This window comes from Pelobates fuscus, chromosome 2 (assembly GCF_036172605.1).
Source record: "Pelobates fuscus isolate aPelFus1 chromosome 2, aPelFus1.pri, whole genome shotgun sequence".
Taxonomy (NCBI): domain Eukaryota; kingdom Metazoa; phylum Chordata; class Amphibia; order Anura; family Pelobatidae; genus Pelobates; species Pelobates fuscus.
Window position 1 is genome coordinate 397,965,246 of NC_086318.1, and position 14,148 is coordinate 397,979,393.

Here is a 14,148-nt window from a genome sequence, read left to right on the forward strand (position 1 = left end):
TGACAGTGAGGGAGAGATGGTGTGACTAGTGACAGGGGGGGTGACTAGTGACAGAGAGGGGGGTGACTAGTGACAGAGGTAGGGGGTGACTAGTGATAGAGGGGGGGTGACTAGTGATAGAGAGGGGGGTGACTAGTGATAGAGAGGGGGGTGACTAGTGATAGAGAGGGGGGTGACTAGTGACAGAAGGAGGGGGTGACTAGTGACAGAGGGAGGGGGTGACTAGTGACAGAGGGGGTGACTAGTGACAGAGGGAGGGGGTGACTAGTGACAGAGGGAGACTAGTGACAGGGAAGGGGTGACTAGTGACAGAGGGGGGTGACTAGTGACATAGGGGGTGACTAGTGACAGAGGGAGGGGGTGACTAGTGACAGAGGGGGGTGACTAGTGACAGTGAGGGAGAGATGGGGTGACTAGTGACCGAGGAGAGGTGACTAGTGACAGTGAGGGAGAGATGGGGTGACTAGTGACAGAGGGGGGGTGACTAGTGACAGAGGGAGGGGGTGACTAGTGACAGATGGGGGTGACTTGTGACAGAGGGAGGGGGTGACTAGTGATAGAGGGGGGTCACTAGTGACAGAGAGGGGGTGACTAGTGACAGAGGTAGGGGGTGACTAGTGATAGAGGGGGGTGATAGTGACAGAGAGGGGGTGACTAGTGATAGAGGGAGGTGACTAGTGACAGAGAGGGGGGTGACTAGTGACAAAGGGAGGGGGCGACTAGTGACAGAGAGGGGGTGACTAGTGACAGAGAGGGGGTGACTAGTGACAGAGAGGGGGGTGACTAGTGACAGAGAGGGGGGTGACTAGTGACAGAGAGGGGGGTGACTAGTGACAGAGAGGGGGGTGACTAGTGACAGAGAGGGGGGTGACTAGTGACAGAGGGAGGGGGTGACTAGTGACAGAGGGGGGGTGACTAGTGACAGAGGGGGGGTGACAAGTGACAGAGGGGGGTGACTAGTGACAGAGGGAGTGGGTGACTAGTGACAGAGGGAGGTGACTTTTTGACAGAGGGAGGTGACTTGTGACAGAGGGAGGGGGTGACTAGTGATAGAGGGGGGTGACTAGTGACAGAGAGGGGGGTGACTAGTGACAGAGGTAGGGTGACTAGTGATAGAGGGGGGTGACTAGTGACAGAGAGGGGGGTGACTAGTGACAGAGGGAGAGGGTGACTAGTGACAGAGGGGGGTGACTAGTGACAGAGAGGGGGTGACTAGTGACAGAGGGAGGGGGGTGACTAGTGACAGAGGGAGGGGGGTGACTAGTGACAGAGGGGGGTGACTAGTGACAGGGAGGGAGAGATGGGTGACTAGTGACAGAGGAGGGGTGACTAGTGACAGTGAGGGAGAGATGGGGTGACTAGTGACAGAGGGGGGGTGACTAGTGACAGAGGGGGGTGACTTGTGACAGAGGGAGGGGGTGACTAGTGATAGAGGGGGGTCACTAGTGACAGAGAGGGGGGTGACTAGTGACAGAGGTAGGGGGTGACTAGTGATAGAGGGGGGTGATAGTGACAGAGAGGGGGGTGACTAGTGACAGAGGGGGGTGACTAGTGAGAGGGGGGGGGGGGTGAGTAGTGCCTACCTTTCTCTTTGCTCTGTCTGCTCTCTCCAAGGCTGCTGCTCCTTCCCCTGGTGGCTGTGCGAGGGCTCTGTGTGAGGAGTAAACCGGAAGTGATGTCACTTCCTGGCCCCACCTCTCCCATCACACAGAGCCGCGTGGGACAGGAAGCAGGAGACCTGTCAGAGAGAGCTGGTAATGCTGCCAGGTCTCATTCAGTGGGAGGGAGGAGGGGGGTAATGTCCAGAGCAGTAGTTTGCTGGGGCCCCACGCTCTATCAGGGTCCCCAGCATCCTATTAATGAACTAAAAAAAATTTACATTTTGCCGTTCCAGTTGGAGAGATCTCTGATCTCTCCAGCTGGAGCATGGCTGTGCGGCCGGGCCCCTGACTGCCTCGGGCCCTCGGTCCATGACCGATATGCCCGAGTGGTCAGTCCGCCCCTGTAGTCACCAGAACAACTACAGCTTATTGAATTTGTTCTGGTGAGTAGAATCATTACCTTCAGGCTTTTTGCTGTAAACACTGTCTTTTCAGAGAAAATGCAGTGTTTACATTACAGCCTAGTGATAACCTCACTGGCCACTCCTTAGATGGCTGTTAGAGATCCTTCCTGGGTCATTGCTGTCTAAAATGCATCCAAACATTCAGTATCTCCTCCCTCTGCATGCAGACACTGAACTTTCCTCATAGAGATTAATTGATTCAATTCATCTCCAGGAGGAGATGCTGATTGGCCAGGGCTGTGTTTGAATTGTGCTGGCTCTGCCCCTGATCTGCCTCCTTGTCAGTCTCAGCTAATCCTATTAAGAAGCATTGTGATTGGATCAGGTCACCATTTCTGATGATGTCAGCAGACAGCTTGTTTTTCTGAGGCAAACAGCATGCAAAGCTACAGCTTCAGGTTTGAATACAAGTAAGATTTTGCCATATTTATGGAGGTATGAGGGGCCCAGGGGGGGCTAGATGGTGGTTTTAACACTATAGGACCAGGTATACATGTTTGTGTTCCTGACCCTATAGTGTTCCTTTAACTACTGCATTAACACTAACCTAACCTGAAATATATGTCATATAAAAGATACACACAAGTGTGTATTAGGGAAAAATAAAGCCAGTTAAGGGTTCTGGAGACATTTATAAATAACTTGACCTTCCATATAACTAACTGGCTGTTAGAGACTGATAGAGACGCTCTTATTATTTAAACTTTAGCCATTGGGAAAGCACATTTGTTTCCGTACCTGCAGGAGAGTCACATGATCGGTGTTCCGGGTGCTGGGCATGGAGATGACTGGATGAGCTGCTTGTTGTTTTTTTCTGACGCTCAGATGTCCAGGCCCTTTGATATTCGGGAATCTCAGGAGCACCTTCAGAAACGAGGGGGCTACAGAATCTATTCATGGACAGAACCACAGTCATCTCTTATAACCACCAATCTGAAGCAAAGAAACAAAGTATACACATCAAAGAGAGACAGGAACGCAAAAACATCTACAAGCATGCCTCCCTACCAACCTAAGGAGATAACTGATGCTCTCCCTCACATCTAGTGATTGGCAACCTCTGGCACTCCTAACTCCTATCAGTTTCATATAGCACATGGCTGATTAGAGTTGTAGTCCACGTTAGGTCAGAGCACTGGAATTTGCCTAAATCACTGTGACTTTATCCTGCAACAGTTGGCTATCCATGATGGCAGCTGAGGTCAATTGTAGTTGGAGTATTCTGAAACCACTGTGACATACCATGTTTGCAAGATCTGATGCAATAATAATGCGAATATCGCCTTCCTTCGCTGCTAAAAGTCACTAATCTCTTGTGCCAGATATACTGCAGTGGGAAAAACCTCTCGAAGGTTCTAACAAAGATCATTCATTTGCTTGAAACAAAGAAATAAAAAAATCCTTTCTTCTCCCTAAGAAGAAAAAAATAAGGGGGGAGTGAAAAAAATGTGTATTTAATTCAGAGTCCCCTTTCTTTCCATTTGGTCACTTTGTGTCATCTAATGCGAGCAAGCAGTGATCCGTCCCCGCCACAGCCTTTATGAAAACCAGAGAAAAGCTTAGTAGTTTCCATTTGGACTAAACTGGATCTGTCTCCAGTCAAAACATTGTGAGATTAAGACAGAAAATTGGCTTCAGTTTCAAGATGTGAGTTTCAATCCCACAGGAGCCAAACACAACATGGGGAGAGCAAGCAGAATATTAAACAGGAGCAGAGCTACGGAGCCAGCCATCCGACTCTCTGCCATCCTCCAATATCTCCCTCTCTTATTACACTCGTTTATTGTCCTTATTACACTCTTATCCTCTCATCCCCCTAACTTCTCCATTTTCCCCAAATCTTCTCTTACTATTACCCTGAAGCTCAGAATTGTGTCTGGCTCCCACAGTCCTAACCACAACCTTTATTTTACAAAATATAGTATAGTTCAGATGGCAAAGCTTAGTTTTAAAGGAACACCCAAGGCACCATAACAACTTGATCAGAATGAAGTTGTTATGGTGCCGTGAGTGTTCCTTTAAGTGTAACGTATCGCAGCTAAGGAGATCTTCCTGTCTGATGAATGAATAGGGTTGTAGGATCTTTAACACCGATACAATTTAATACTTTATCAACTTTATCAAAACACTGCAGGCAGCCTTACACCTTAGATGGTTATTTGGGCTCAAGGTGAGATAACTTGCCTGGCATAATATGCATGTTCAAACCTGTCCGCTTTGTGTAAAGAGTGAGATTTTATGCACGCTATGCGCACCCCCTGATCTCCACGTGAGAGACTCTGTCAGGATGCCAGATCCCTATCCTTGGATTCTCTTTCTGCTGATTTCCAATAGAATGCGTGCTAGGATATTTTCTGTACAATGTATCCATTAGCCGTATCTCAATAATTCCAAAATGACTAAAATTAATATTAAAGCTTTAACATGTGAAAGGAAGGTATCAGTTTTAATTTATTATTTGAAGTATTAAAAGAACAAGCCAAACACCATGACCACTACATATGCAGTGGTTATGGTGCCAGGAGTGCCCTGGGCACCACCACAGTATAAACCATCAAACTGTTTGCTAATGGTTTGGCTTCTTACATGAAGTCCACCGGGTGCTGCTTCCTGCCTTTCTAAAACTGGAAACTCTCTTCACTGAGCTAAGCAGGGAGGTGCAGGGCTTAGCTCATTGGCTAAGAGCAATTAGCTTTCAGCTCCATGACACGGCTTAGCTCAGGAGAACTAGCAGAAGCACCAAGCCATAGCTTCCGGCGGCCAAGAGGTGAGCCGTGGCATCCCATGTACCCCAGGTAGGAAGACTAACTGTTATCAAACAGTCTGATGTCTTTTGGCATAAACTGGGTTAGAACTATAAATATTTGTATAAATCTCTGAGCCTAAAAGGCTGTATTATTTCCACTAAACAGCTAGTTGGGGAAAGTTGTGTGCCTCTCAAGAACAATCTGGGTACTCACAGCTATTAAAAGGATATAGGCATGTATCAAATTGAAATCCCAAATTCCATTGGTGGCCAGTTCTTTCCAAGTATTTCTCACATGTGTCCCGCTGACCTATGCAGGACAAGACAACAATGGTTCATGGTGCCATCTTAAGATTCTTAAAGGAAGTAAAAGCCTAATTTTTATAGCTGCGAAACTAATCAGATCCCAGTGTAGAATCTGACTGCCACAGCTATGTAGAACAGCAGGTAAAAGAATGAAAATGATTGGACACATAGATAAATAGATATAGCTGATAGTATATCGACAAGAGAATCTATGATTGGCACACTGATCCTAAGAAATATCATAACATCAGATACTCGTACATTCTAAATTCTTGTGTTCTGTTAACCAGGGTACATTCCAAATGGCTGACAACCCCAACTTTAACAGTTTTAAAGACAAATAACTTCTACGTTTCACTTCAGCAACAAATAAACGAACAAATGTACACGTCATATTATATCTCTTCCATTTTTGGAATTCAAGTTTAAATGTCACTAGCATTTACAATTTAAATGTAATTCAGTAGCTTAGAACGTGCTTCAGTGACTCTTCAAATATGAATTATTGAAAGTTTCTGAAGCTAAATCTGGACACAGATATAATTCGAACATATTTGAAAACAAAATATTATGGGATTCTATGTAAATCACGAGAATTTGAACTTTTTTGTTTATTTTTGTTGTCTTTTTTACACTATGAGGAATTGATTATTTATCTAATGTTTTACAATATGGAGAATAAAACACGAAATGCAGGACTAAATAAAACAGAGGAATGTGGCTGCTGTTTTAGAATTGTATAGTCAATAAGCCCAGATTTGTTTCGAAACATGGTTTAAACCAATCACTGGAAACCATGTGAGCAGGTCTTCGCTTCTTAAGATTTATACAGCCATGCAGTACAATTCTCATTGGAATATATAAATAAAATAAAAAACAGAACAAATACTCAAAAGCAAAATAAATCCGTTTAGCTCCGTTCAGAAGAATGCGTGCCGTTATTGTTTTTTTCATCTTACATGTTTCCTTCTAGGGGGAAATAAAAAGCTAAGGTAGGATTTCATGGAACTGATTCCGTGATATTGGCAGCAGGCTGCAGAAACTAAACCCTGGTTTGCAGGAGCTGTAAGGAGAATGGCCCTCCTCATTGCGAAATGAACTTCTCAGAGGGATTAGTGTGTTTAGTCTGTGTACTGTATGTCTGCGAGTAATACACAGAGCAGGACTGAAGCCAACGCGCACTGCATGTTTGCTATCACTCCTGCAAAGGAACCCCATTACTGCCAATGCAGCAACAAATGTTCTTTTCCAACGGCAATGGGCTCAGTGCTATATTAACCCTCTATGTGCCAAGTGAAGTAAGCAATGCTAATGGGCAAGAGATAAATCGAAATGATTAACCCTTTCTGTGCTAGAAGGCACAGGTGGTGGGGGGGGGGGGGGGGGGTAAACTAATAAAAATGAGCCTCAAAATTTTTTAGGCAAAATATTAAACTTTTCTGTGCCACATTTTATGAGCATTGCCATTGAGTGTTGAGGTGCCAATGGAAACATTTAATCTTTCATGTGCCAAGTCATATAAACAGTGGTAAAGTCCAATTAAAGCCAAAAAAAAATAAAATAGTAACTTCTTCTCTGCCGAAGAGGGAGAACATGCTATAGTCTGGGGTGCAGTGCAGTATGTTGACCTTTTCAATGGCAGATGCTCAATGGCTTTTGGGTCAAGCATTATAAGTAGTGATATTATTTGGGAAATTACCATAATTACTGGAGATTTTTATTGTCAGGTTTACACATAGATCAACTCTGAGGATGTTAGGGGGTTGAGAAAACGTAAGCTCAGCATCGTAAACAGGGCAGCCTAAGGCTGTCCAGCATACGAGCACACCACCATCATTTGGTGGATTTAGAAGACAGAAGTTCCACCTCTACTGAAGTGCCAGAGATCAAGTAGGCGATCTAACCATAGCCAGTAGTCACAGAGTCTGTCATCATTTTTAATTTGTTTAAGTTGTTTTGAGTTCTTGGCAGGAATGCCTCATCAAAGTGACAACATCCAACATTCAAAAACACTGTGCTTCATCCAGAATTATTTATGATTCCTAAAAATCTCCTGGCTACGAGTAAAACAGAGCGAAAAGCCTCGGAACAGAATTTTCACAGAAGCAGAAAAAAAAATCTGATGTCATTGTTTTTGCATTGGTCATCCTTAAGTAGACTGCAATAAATGATTCCCAAATAGCGAGGCGGTGCTCATAGGAATTCTGTCAGGCGTATATCCACTAAACAGAGAATTGTGGTGAATTGGAAAAAGAATTGAACAGTTTAGGCTTAAAAAACTGGAAAAATTATCCAGCTATCTATCGTTATAGATTGGCAAATTTGGCCTAAAATGTGCGGTTTTCTTGCCAACACATCACAATTCTACATTTAGTTATTGGACACGTAACTTATCTTCTAAGCCCTGTGAGTGGAGAAACAATGCTCAGTGACTGTGTACTACATGCAACTCGCTGGGACCAAATCCCAACATCAGGGTGTAACACGCTACATCACGCCCAGGCAACACGCATTATCACTGTCACATGTTCTTTCTGAGCTTTACCATTTCACCTCCAGTGAGACTTAGAGCTGGGTGGATGGGAACATAGCGGCAAGAATGATTGCAAGCTCTTTAGGGCAGACATAACTCAATACATGCTTATTACATGGCCATATGGTCTAACTAAGCCCCCATATTAGTTTGCTAAATGTTGTTTTTTTTTATTATTTTAAGTAACCTTGTAAAATTGTAGTGTGTGTGTGTGTGTGTGTGTGTGTGTCCGCGCACTGTTTCGTAGTCTGTGTTTTGTATATATTTTGGTCTTTACACTGAGAAATGCATGTCCTTTTTTTTTTCTTAATACAAAAGAACTTGCAGTTTGTCACTTATTGCCAAGCCTAGTAATAGGCACTGGAAACATAGCAACATTTCCTAGAAATGGTTTCAAGTTGTGTACATAAATGAGATGTACTAACACTAATACAATCCAAACTGCCCTCTAAAATAAGCGCCCTCTGTATTTTTTTTATCATTTAAAATTTGTAACTTACTTTTCTTATTTTATCCTCTCGTACAACAATGCAAAATGTATGTTATCGTTTTACAAATAAATGATAATATTACTAATAACTATTATATGGGCTAAAAACATAAACAAAAACTCCAAATTGTATAAAATTGAAATCTGAGTGGCAAAATGTGGACAAATATATCTGATTTGGAAAAATTCACTAACTTGGCTGTAGTTACATCTTGGCTATTTTATCTTACTATCATTGAGAGTTTAATTTAAAAAACAAATGTGATCAATAGAAACCAATGTTTGTTTTGTGAAGGAATGAGAATAAGACAGCAATCGATGACTCATTTTTGGCACTGTAGCTGTTGTTGACTATGTTTCCCATGAGACTTGAGACATCTGACTGCTCGCCGAGCCTTATGGGGAACGTAGTCCACAACAGCTGCAGTGCCAAAAAATGCTTGCCTTTGAATTAAATTCTTTATGAAAAATCTGTAATGAGTCGAATGAGGTAAGTAAGTAAGAATTAGAAATTCATTACTACAACGTCTTTGTGCCTTTACTATATTGCGAACCTCACAAAGGGTTAATTGCGGCAAAACTTTTGGTAAGGAGGTATTTACTAAATAGCGAATTGAAGTGAACAGAGAAATGAACTTCAAAATGAATGCTAAAACAAACAAGTCACGATTATAACAAAATTGGAGAATTTGTGTATCTTAGCTGTTTTTGTCTAAATTTAGCAAATAGTTTTTTTCTCTCGCAGCAATATAGTGAGTGTTTAGTGAATAAACCACCAATTTCTTTACTGTAGCACTGAGCGTTCAGGCAAAGAAAAACAAACAATACCTGGAAGAGGAAAAAAAAAACCAGAATGAATGCACACAGCGGGCATGCTCGTTTATACGACCACGCTGAGATTATAGATATCTACTGCGAAAATACAAGCGCCTTGGGGATCCAGTGTAAAACACGTGCATTCACTCTAGGCTTATTTTATTCCCTACACCAGACCTGTGTAACATATGGCTACGAGACAAAAACCAAGACTTATGGATGCTATTTATCAAGCAACAGAAACAGAGAGGCACCTCCTGGCAATGAAATATAATTAAAAAGATTATAATAGTAAAAAAAAAAAAACATCGCTCATAAAGACTGTCTGTATTTACCAGATAGAGTAATTTACTAATGCTAGAGAATCCTTGTCTTTTTCCCAAGATAGATTATTCCCCTTGTTAAGCAAATAATTTGGGCTCCTAACCCCTTGAGTGCCTATATCGCTAGCATTTATGTCAATATCTTACACTGGGCGTTGCTCCATATGTTAACTGTATCAGTGCTTAAAAATCTGAGGAGTGTATGATTATATTTAAAGGAACACTATAGTGTCAGGAACACAAACATGTATTTCTGGCACTATATTGTTAAACTAACTATTTAGGTACCCAGCCCCCTTCTGAGCACATGAGAAAGGTGTTTTTACTAACCTTTTCTCCCACGCCACGCAGGGCTTGTCGCAGCGGCCCCCCTCCATGGCTGAGATCATCAACCTTGATGATCTCAGCCAATCCAATGCCTTCCCATAGGAAGGCATTTGGAGGCTTTTGCACATTTACAGCAAAATGCCACGCTGCGACAATCAACATCTCTGCATAGAGATGCACTGAATGTTTATGGGGAACGTTCAGCACCTGCATGCAGAGGTGGTGACATTTAACGTAGGTCCTGCACACTGTGCAGCAATGAACTAGAAATCAGCTACAGTGGCTGTCTGAATGACTGTCACTAGAGGTGTTTCTAGGCAACAATGTAAACTCTGCCTTTTTACTCTGACAAGGCAGTGTTTACAACTGTTCAGCCTGAAACGACAAGCAATAGACACCAGGACCACTACATTAAGCTGTCGTTGTTCTGGTGACGATAGTGTCCATTTAAATGCTTGGAGCAATAGAAAATGAGTTATGAGTTATGTGAGAAAATTTTACTTTATAGAAAAGGTAGTAGATACCACGAATAGCCTTCCAGTGGAAATGTTACAGGATAAGACAAAGGAATTTAAGTATGCTTTGGATGTGCATAAAGCTAGACTGAAAAACAAATACGTTACTGAGATTCCATTATAGACAGATTAGACGGGCAAATTGGTTCTTATCCGCCGTCCTAATCTACGTTAAGCCTTAATGCAACATTGGATGCCCTGCAGGTTTTACAGGCGGGCTCACTAAATGATCTAAACTATTTTGCATTTAAACTGTCTCTCAAACATTTGGCACACAGTATCCTGGGTAGCTGTTCTGTCTTGGCTGCATTGAGGTACAGCTCAGCAGGATGTCGATTTAGTGCACAGTATTGCTGGTGACACTGAACCTGAGCAAAATTGATACATAAACCTGATGCCAATCCCTACTGCAATGCTGACTAACCTTGCCATGATAGCTTTAACCCTTGTGTTGCATCAAATGAAAATGGTGATTTGCATATTAGAGGAAAGGTCACTTTTTATATAAATAAAAATAACAGAAATATGCAAACAAAAGTAAAGTCACCATTGGACCTTTAAATCCATTTCCTCTTAGAGAACTCGGAGCGGTATATTATTAAAACAGCAATTGTGAACAAATGACGGGGAAATTAAACGTTTTAATAGCCAACTAAGAAAAATAATAGCCGACTGAGAAATGTTTTTTTTAAACTCAGCTATTTTGGTCTAAAATCTCCATTTCCGTGGCCAATTTTACACGATGGCCAGTTTAGTGAATACATTTCAGCTTTTGAATACATTTCATTTTTTACTGGCGGTTGAATTGGAGAATGGGATATTTAATTTGAAATTATTTGCCTAGTTATAAAATGTTTTACCAGGAAAAATACAATCAAAGTTCTCTTGTTTTAAAGAATGTCCAGGAGATACGATCTTGGGCATATAAAGTCTTAGGAACGAACACATTTATAATCTGTTGCACCAGAGGACTCACTATTGGTGTATTGTGGATTTGTAAAATTGAGCATTTTTGTGCATCTACACTAACCAAATTTTGATCTTCATAGTGACCGCATCCCACCTCTAAAATGGGGCAACACATATGGAAAACGAATATTGCAGGGTTCTCTAAGATGAATAATTTAAACTGTTTTCAATTAAAGGGCTATGGATGTATACGAAGTCTATGCTACCTAAAAAGGTTCTACACCCATTTTCTGTGTTCTTGTTTGTCACATAGTACATGAACCTAAGTCAATTTCCAAACAATCATAACTTAATATGAGCACGGAAACATTAAATGATTTATCTTATTTGCAGGCCATTATAATAATCCATTGCATAATTAATCAGATCTATATTTGACCCCTGAAATTGAAATGTGGCCACATAGTATAAATATCTATCAACATTTAGGGTCGTTGTCATGTCTAACCTTGGTTTTCCAGATGAAATTTAATTTGCTGCTGTCTGCCAGCCACCTCAGATATTTGTCAGCTATGTTTTCAGTTAATCTCTGCCAAAGTGCACATCTGGGGTGCCGTGGTTTACCATCACCAATCACGGGTCTGTAATGTATTCCGCGCAAACCATCACTGTTCATTATTCATAGAGGACAGCGTAGAAGGCTGGTGAGGTCACTTGGTTTATGAGATTCCAACAAACATTTCATCTTTATAGTTTCACACTCCACATTCGCTCTTGGCCAATGCAACCCACAACAGCTGGAGTGTCAAAGGGCTTTCACCACTAGTGTACTCGGTTCTGGATAATGTGATATGAATCCATTCTCGGTTCCCTCAGCTGTATTGCCAAAGCTGAAATCTGGGCTAGCTGGTTCTAAAGAACGAACTGCTTTCGAGCAGATATTATGGTCTGGCAAGCTGAATAAACCAACACCATTGCCTGCTTTTCACTTGATGCCTATTTGAGCCATTTCTACTCCAAACCAGCATTAGAGTACAATGCTTATCTTCAGTTGTGATGGCTAAGCTTGGCACTCAAGATGTTTGAGGACTACACCTCCCATGATGCTTAGTCAGATCTAAGGCAGGCTGAACACCATAGAACTATAGCTTAAAAACATTTGGGGTGCCAAGATAAGGTATCACAGCCCTTTCTTACCTACCATAGTGCTTAGATCTATCAGATACCCCTAGAAAAAAGCTGTAGACATAGAGTGATTGTTTGTATTTTATCAATAAAAAACTGTAGCATATAAAATATGAGATAAATATCAAATTACAATGGAATACAGGTAAAACAGTGTTTACTACTACTGATTATACAATAGGGTTAAAATAGTCCAATTACAGTTACACTTAAGACAGACAATAAAGGCAATATATTCCATTTACAGTTACATTACTGACATGTATTATGGGTAAAAGAGTCCATGTAAAGCTACACCAGTGTCAGTTCCAGTGTAAATAGTATTGACTATACACACTGCTTAACCCTGTTAGTTCCAGGGGACTCTGCAGCTCATTACTATCCCCATGGTTCCCATGGTGTTAATTACAAATTATATTCTCCACTCAGGGTGCAAAACAAAAAAAACATCCAGCAATTAACCCCTTGTCTTCCAAGTAGAATAATTAACCTAAAGTGACCTTGCTGGGAGCTCTGTCAGACTGAGTGCTGAGAAGAGTCTGATTGTGTGTGTGTGCGCCTGGGGCAATATTCTGACCTGATCTCACAGGCACAGACATGATTCCATTGCTGCAAGATCATACCTTCCTCTCTTCCTTTAACCTTAGCAGACAATTCATATTCCAAACAGCAATTAGCCAGAAGCCACAGCCGCTGTCACATAGATCCCTCTCCATTAACCCCATGATTGCCAGTAAGATGTGCATAAAAAATGTAATTACAAAATTATAAAATCTATAAAAAGTGTAACCAAAAATCTAATTCAGTGGCGATTTGATAAATCAGAGCTGCGTTTATAGTTCCCCCCTTCCCACCCATAGCTGGGGGTTGTGTGTCCAGATCATTGTAACACATTAACCCCCATGATTGACATGCATTGATCACCCAATATGTTCTATATGTTAATATCCTAAACCCAAGTAATCTGTGCATGGAACACAACGACAACAGCAAGACAATCCTTCACATGTCGCAGGAGATCTGGGGAAGGCAATAAACTTTTCCCGGATACATTGTATCAGAACCCCCTGTACCCTTCCCTTCCCGCCAGCCCCCTTACCTGTACAGCTTGCTGCTTGGAGAGATGGATGGAGGGATTATTGGAGATCAGATGTCCCCAGTCCCTTGCTGTCATCTGTGAGACCCAAGGAAGCTATGCACTATGACTTCTAGCAGACGGTTATGCTAATGATGGGTTTAGTCTAGCAGTGTGTGCAACCAGTAAATCCTGTTTTTCCATTTCCCTCTGGATCTAAGAGGAGAATTTGCAGTGTGCCCCCAGGGTAAGTCAGCGAATATGACAAGCGCGTGTCTCCACTCTCCCCTCCACACACTGTGAGTGCCACCCCCTCCTGGCCAAGGGAACTGGGGTTGGTGGGGGGAGTGAGAGAGGCTGAACTGACTGCCTAAAACTTTCATGTAGGAGCAAGCCCCCTGTCCTCCTGTCCCCCCAGACTGAGCATGATGGGAGGGGGAGTCCTAGTCAGGGAGGCTTGCCTTAACCTAGGGACATCAAAGAGTTAATGTGCACTCTTTAAACATAACTTGGTGTTTTATACAGTTACAACCTTTTTATGATGAATACAAGTATTAAGGGTATTTATAGTAATAATATTACTGTTATTGATTAATGCCCACTTACACAGTTGATAATAGAAATAGTGTGAGGATTTTAGAAATGTAAAGGATAGTTGCTTTTTAAAAAAGGGCTAATGACAAAAATAAACACTGTGTGTGTGTTTTATAACAATAGGTAAATCTCCTTGCCTTGAGGCGAAAGAATATATATTTTTTTAAAACAACTCCGCCTAATATGTCCTTTACAGCTTCTCAGAAATGTTTTGCAATAAATATTTTGTACAGTCACTAAATAACCTTAATAGTCAGTGTCATT

General features: G+C 41.9%; 1 protein-coding gene across 2 annotated transcripts in view; it reads right to left on the bottom strand.

Moving 5' to 3' along the window:
• SERTAD4 (SERTA domain containing 4) overlaps positions 1–13,601 on the bottom strand; it is a 49,730-nt gene extending 36,129 nt beyond the window's left edge. Inside the window, exons 1-2 of one of the 2 annotated variants that reach the window (XM_063443872.1) lie at positions 13,315–13,601; positions 2,804–2,998 (exon numbers count right to left, since the gene is read on the bottom strand). In XM_063443872.1, the coding sequence (XP_063299942.1) occupies positions 2,804–2,981 (178 nt within the window). In that variant the 5' untranslated portion in view covers positions 2,982–2,998; positions 13,315–13,601. Of the gene's footprint in view, positions 1–2,803; positions 2,999–11,538; positions 11,871–13,314 lie in introns of those variants that run through there. The other variant, XM_063443873.1, reaches the window with a different exon arrangement.
• Positions 13,602–14,148: the final 547 nt, after the last annotated feature.